The 5,800-nt window shown below is 58.6% G+C and overlaps 1 protein-coding gene across 1 annotated transcript; it reads right to left on the bottom strand.

Annotated features, from left to right (window-relative positions):
- Positions 1-3,922: 3,922 nt before the first annotated feature.
- LMJF_29_1000 (conserved hypothetical protein) lies at positions 3,923-5,800 on the bottom strand (the record flags this gene model as incomplete). The annotated part of the gene is made up of 1 exon (XM_003722132.1): positions 3,923-5,800. One exon carries the CDS (start codon positions 5,798-5,800, stop codon positions 3,923-3,925), a length of 1,878 nt encoding a protein of 625 aa, XP_003722180.1.

Here is a 5,800-nt window from a genome sequence, read left to right as displayed (position 1 = left end):
AGCTTCCTGTGCTCGCCCTCTTCGTGCTACGTCACGCACACCCGGGCGAGATCTACGTCATTTCGCAAGAAATGTGTATGATAGCTGCGTTGGGGGTGCGGCAACGCGACCCATCGGAGTCTTCCCAATGGGGGTCCCCCAACGTCACCTCTGTGATGCCGCACTGATTGAAGGGCATGTAGTTCTCACATCAAAATCTGCGGCCTACAGAGTGGAAGCATTTTCTATTCAGGATGACGAGTTCATGTGCAGGTGGGGAATGCGTGCATGATCGCATTGCAACGCCATCGTGACTGGTCCGGCATGCGTGTGCGAGGGGAACGCCAGCATGACGCACACGATGTGGGGTGCCCATTCGCCAATGTTGGAGACGTCGTCGTATGATGAGTGGCCTCTTTCAGGCGAGGGCGGAGCTCATCCCACTGACTACCTGCGGGAGAAAAGAAGAGGGAGGAGAAGAGAAGCGAAATTCATCAGCATGCACCGTTCTTAGGCGCACCTATACCCGTAGTACAAGGGGTGCCAGCTGCTGCCACGCCGCACGTGTGGATATGTGAACAAGTAAGCTGTCGCTTTACGTGTTGGGGGAGGAGGTATATAGGTTGTATGTGTTTGCGTGTCTGTATAGGCCCGCGTACAATCGCATGAAGCAGTGGGTATCCCACGAAAACTGCCATAAAGTCATCGCAGGTGGGTTGTCAGAAAAAAAAAGGAGAGCAGCAGCAGAAGCGCAAGGCGCTGATGTTGAGGTTTTCCGTCGGCATAGGCAAGTGACAGAACAACGGAGAGTTTGAGGCACTGGCGGAGAATGAGAGGTGACCGGAAAGAGAGAGTGCGCGAGAGACCTAGATAACTCCGAAGAGCACCACGGCAGTGCACTCAGCCCTTTCCACTCCTCCCTCCCCCTTCTTTCTCTCAGCGCCACCTTCGTTGCGCCCGTGCCACACGCACACACGCAAGCATACAGAGGAATAAAAACGCATGACGACACGGCGTCCGGCGGAGACCGGGCAAGCCAACGCTCGCTTCTCCTTTCGTATTCTTTGCCTTCGACACAACCCTCACCGCACCCAACGCGAATGACTAAAGTGTCCGTGCGTGTGCGTGTGCGTGTGTGCGTGTGTGTGTGCGTGTGTGCGCCGTTCTTTGCAGTGGCCCTTGTGAAACGGGAAGAGGGGAGGCGAAGATCCATGACGAATGATTTACTCTGCAGAAAAATCCCGCTGCTGCTGGGTTTCCTTGTGCTTTGGTCTCGACGTGGTCGCCCTCAGGCGGTAGCCCTCCGCCTCTTCCGGCATAGGTGTGGGATAAGGAGTGCCAGGAAACGGCGACGAGACGTTTTGTGCACCGGCACCTGCGGGCGCGGGCGGCAAGCAAGCCATCGACCCGCAACCTGCACTAGAGAACTCTAGTCTCTCCTCCACGCCCTTGTCTTTGTACGGTGACGGCGGAGTCGCATGCCGCGGCGGCGACGGTGACGCTGAGAGTGCGCGTGTGGGAGGCATGTACACTGGGATGATGTTCTCCTCGACGTTCGCGAGTGGGTACTCCTCGCTCTCAGGGATTGTTTGAATATACGTCCAGTTGTAGTGCGAGTTGCCGCAGGGTTGCTTGCACTCGATTACGCTGATGCCGCGTCGCGGATCATTGCATGCCTTGCGCGCCACGCCGCAGTGCTGGCATCACACAATGTAGGCTACGCCTGCCATGCTGAGCGCCGCTCACTCGCGAACGTGCGAGTGAGGAGAAACCACAAGAACAAAAAAGCAAAGCAGTGGGTGTGCGTATGAAAAAAAGTCCGCGTGTAAGGAGGAGGGAGACACACGCAAGAAGGGCTCCCGTACGCACACGTACGAACCTCTCCGACAACATACGCAGTCCAAGTCGAGCAGAAGAATGAGGAAAGAAGGAAATGAGACAGAGAGAGGGATGGCTTCTTGGGTGGGATTACTGCGACAGCGACACGCCTGCGCCGCGCGCGCACGAAAGGGAAGGAACACTACATGTGGAGTGCACAGGAATGCCGACAGCGCCACGACAGAGGAGGCGCGACGACATGAGCCAAGGGGAAAGACCTCGTACTTTGTGGTCGCAACAAAACCTTCTCCTGAAGCATTCGAGGTGCTAACATGAAATTGCAGGTGTACAGTTGCGCTAAAACTCTTGTGTGCGAGTCCGTGTGTACGGCTGCATCCGCCGCCGGAGAAGAGGGAGCGCCGGCGTTGAGGTGAAACGGATGCATCTGCGACAACTTTTACTGACTAGTCTCCTTTTTTTTCCTTCGCTTTTCTTGTTGCCGTGTGTGCAACTCGTCGGCTCATTGGGTGCTTCCCTTGCGTGCGGGAACGAAGCAAGTGAAGAGGGGGGAGAGGCGCTGAGGAGGAGGAGGAGGAGACAGCGGGGGAGAGCGACGCACACGGGGCCGAAAAGAGGGGCGGAAGCCGTTTGCATCCTCGGGCTCAGACCCCACACACACACGCACAGTAGGCTACACAAGAACAACCGAAGAAAACGAAACGAATAGAGATGGTAAATGCACGTTTATTTCGGTGCCACAGCACACAGCCTGTACATACGGGAAAACAAAAAGACCGACACCTGGGGAGCGAAAAGGTGGAGGCAGCGATGATACAGACGACAAGGAAGATGTAAGAGGGAGGCGGCCGCGTGCAGAGGAGGGGCGGAGCAGTGATCAAGGCAGAGGGAAAATGCGATCCTAGAAAACAGACTGCTGAGAGTCGCGCCTCCAGCAACGACCGCACCTGCTGATTATCGTCTTCTCTTTCTTCTCACCCCACCCCTACCCCGGTGCACGCAGCTGCAGCTGAAGAGACTAGAACGACAGGAGATGGGGGAGGGGAACGTGCCTTGCTACCTGCATGCAACCGCGGGGAAGGCAGACGTTGGCTGTGGACGTACTTAGCGGCGTGGCAGTACTCGCCTTCCTACAAGCCGCCGTCTTTGCCGTCTGCCACGATTCACATCAGCTGCAGAGGCCTTGTGTGTATGTTGGCCTACTCGTCATTCCTTCCCTCTGGTAGCGTGAAAAACCTTTCTCTTATCTGCCCCTGTCTCTCCCTCTCTCTCCTCCCCCCCCCCACACACACACACGCACCTCCATGCGTCCTTTCGCACCTTCACCACTTTTACGTGTAGTATACATAAAGGAGAAGTAGTAGTAATAGAGACAGTACAAGGAGGTATGGTGTGGCGTGCGTGCGCGCACGTCTTCCCGAGTGCCGCCAGAGTGCAACGGTGAAGAAGACAAGTAACAAACGAAGAGAGCTTCGAGCGATACGACGAAGAGTCGCAGCCCGTGCCGCACACAGACACGCACACGCAAAGGCGTTGAAACAGGACGCCACAAAACTCGAGCATCGAAAGCACAGAAGAGGAGACTCACGATAAACGTGCAGGAGAAGGGGAGGAAAGGCGAGGGGATATTGGAAAGGCACCATACCCAAGCATGAAAAGATGGCGAATACCTACGGGAAAAAAGGAAATGAGAGCAAGATAGTACTGCGAAGCCTATACACACCCGCCTGCGAGGGAGAGTGCGAGCGGGAGGGGGGAGTGGTGCAGAGCGTTAGTAGTAGTGGAGACAGGTGCCTGTGTTCGGGCGTGTATGTGTGCGCTCGCTTGTGTAATCCGGCCAGCTGCAGCTGCGAAACACACAGATGGACAGAGATGTGCGCAAGCGCGTTCTCACCAGAGAGGAGAGCGGCGATGGCCCAGAGCAGCACCCCCTCTTCCCACACCCACTGTGCCAACATCACTGCCCGCTCGAGCACCGCGCAGCAAATACAGAGACAAGCGAAAAGGAAAAAAGAAGGAGCGCTTGCTCTGAGTGCTATCTCTGCGCACACCTTCATACGCTCTTGCTACTCGCCTGCTCGCTTTCCCGCACACACGCACCACATCCTCACTGCCGATACAAGTGCGTTGGCGATACCGTGACGTTCGTGAGCTGCGCTCCGTCGCGCAGGTACACCGACGATGACGAGCCCACGAACATGGGACGGCCCAGTCCTGCCGTCGCGGAGGTCGGCCTACTAAAGCCGTCCCCACGCTGCTGATTTAGTGCGTATTCGGGAACAGCGTACCGGCCACTTGCTGAGATGGGACGCTGCGGCACCAGCGACGGCGTATTGTAGGCCGAGCTCGAGGGCAGGGCCTGCTGCAGCGGCGGTAGATGCTGCTGATGCTGTTGATATTGTTGATGTAGGTGATGCGAGCTTTCAAGAGCACTGCGCAGCGTCTCCTCCAGCTCACGCAGCTCCCTGCGGTCCGCCTTGTTCACCTCCAGGATGGCTGCGTTCTCCTCTAGCTGGACGACGCGGAGGCGCAGGCCCTCATCTGGCTCTACCGCTACCGAAATACGGCTGCGATCAGCGGCAACGTCGGGCTGCGATGCCTCCTGCCGGCGCAGCACCTCCACCGTCGGCTGTTCAAGCGCGTTTGAGTTGAAGCTGCAAGTCAAAGAAGACACACGGTGGGGAGACGGCAACGCCAGCCCGCCTTCGGCCACAGGGCTGCTGCCGCTCGGAGCCTCCTTGGCAACTCCCGGCAGAACACCACTGCCGCTCACGCGACCCAAAGGCGGACGTCCGGCGGCAGGGATACTACCCCGATTGCGCGATAAAGAACGCACTGGCGCCGCTGCGGCAGCCCCGTCTGCGATCACCGCCTCACCCCCAGATGCTGGGCCGTAGGACGTTGGCGTGGTGTGCTTGCCCCGCGGACAGCCCTCCACCGTCTCCTCTAAAAGCGAGACGCGACGAGCCAGGTCTACCAGGCCAGGGTGGGACTCATCCACGCCACCTTCCTGCGTCGCCCCGGTTTGGCCCAGCAGCGTGTTGAGACGGTCCTCGAGCTGAGTGAGATGCTCGTTCAAGCGGTTCACGTCCTTCTCCGTGCCGCTGATACGCTTCTCTGGGTGGGCGCACCCCTGCAACTCGCGCACTGCCGACTCCAACGCCGGCAAACGCTGCTGCTGCAGCGCCGCCATGTCTTGCTCCAGAAAGCGCATCGCACCGTTGAGGGTCTCAATCTCGCCCGAGCGATCCGCCGCCTCCGCTGGGGCAGCCATTGCAGCCACATACGAGGCTGTGCGACTTGTCCGCGCGGCCTCGCTCGTCTTGGCCGCCAGCGCGTCCGCCGCTTGACGCTGCAGTAGCGCCCGCAGCACCTCCATCTCCTCCTGTATCTTTGCGAAAGAGGGCAGTGAAAGAACATACCGTGTCCGGTCCACAAGACTGTGCTCCATCTCCTGCTTATCGGTCCGCCGGCCCATCTCTAACACCTGCTCCGGCAACGCACCCCAGAGATCGACAAAGGCCTGCAGCGCATGCAGCGACTTCTCAGTGGCGGACACGCGTTGCCCTACCACATCGGCGTGCCGGTTGAAGGTGGCCCTCATGGCGTCATGCTGCTCAGTCGAATGCTTCTCCGCATCGGCCACACACGCCTTGTGTGCCGCGTCGCTGGCCGCGATGTGCTCTGTGTTGGCCGCAACCTTCTCCGAAAGCTGAGCCACCGTCGACCTGAGATCCTCGAGCGCGGTTGTCACCCCCTCGCCGGGGTCTTTCGCCTGCTTGAGGGCCTGAATCTCAGCACGCAAGTCGATGTTCTCCTGCGTTAACTTCCCAAGACGGTCGCGGATCTCATCGATGTCATCCTCATGGCCATTTCCTTGCTCCACTAAGACGCGTATCACATCAGTGAGACGGCTGTAGCTGAGCGTGAGTTGTGCCTCAATAATGTCCGGCACACTCGTCACATCGATGTCGATGCTCGGCAT

This window comes from Leishmania major, chromosome 29 (assembly GCF_000002725.2).
Source record: "Leishmania major strain Friedlin complete genome, chromosome 29".
Taxonomy (NCBI): domain Eukaryota; phylum Euglenozoa; class Kinetoplastea; order Trypanosomatida; family Trypanosomatidae; genus Leishmania; species Leishmania major.
Note: the sequence above shows the minus strand (reverse complement) of the source record. Positions and strands in the feature narration are given on the sequence as shown.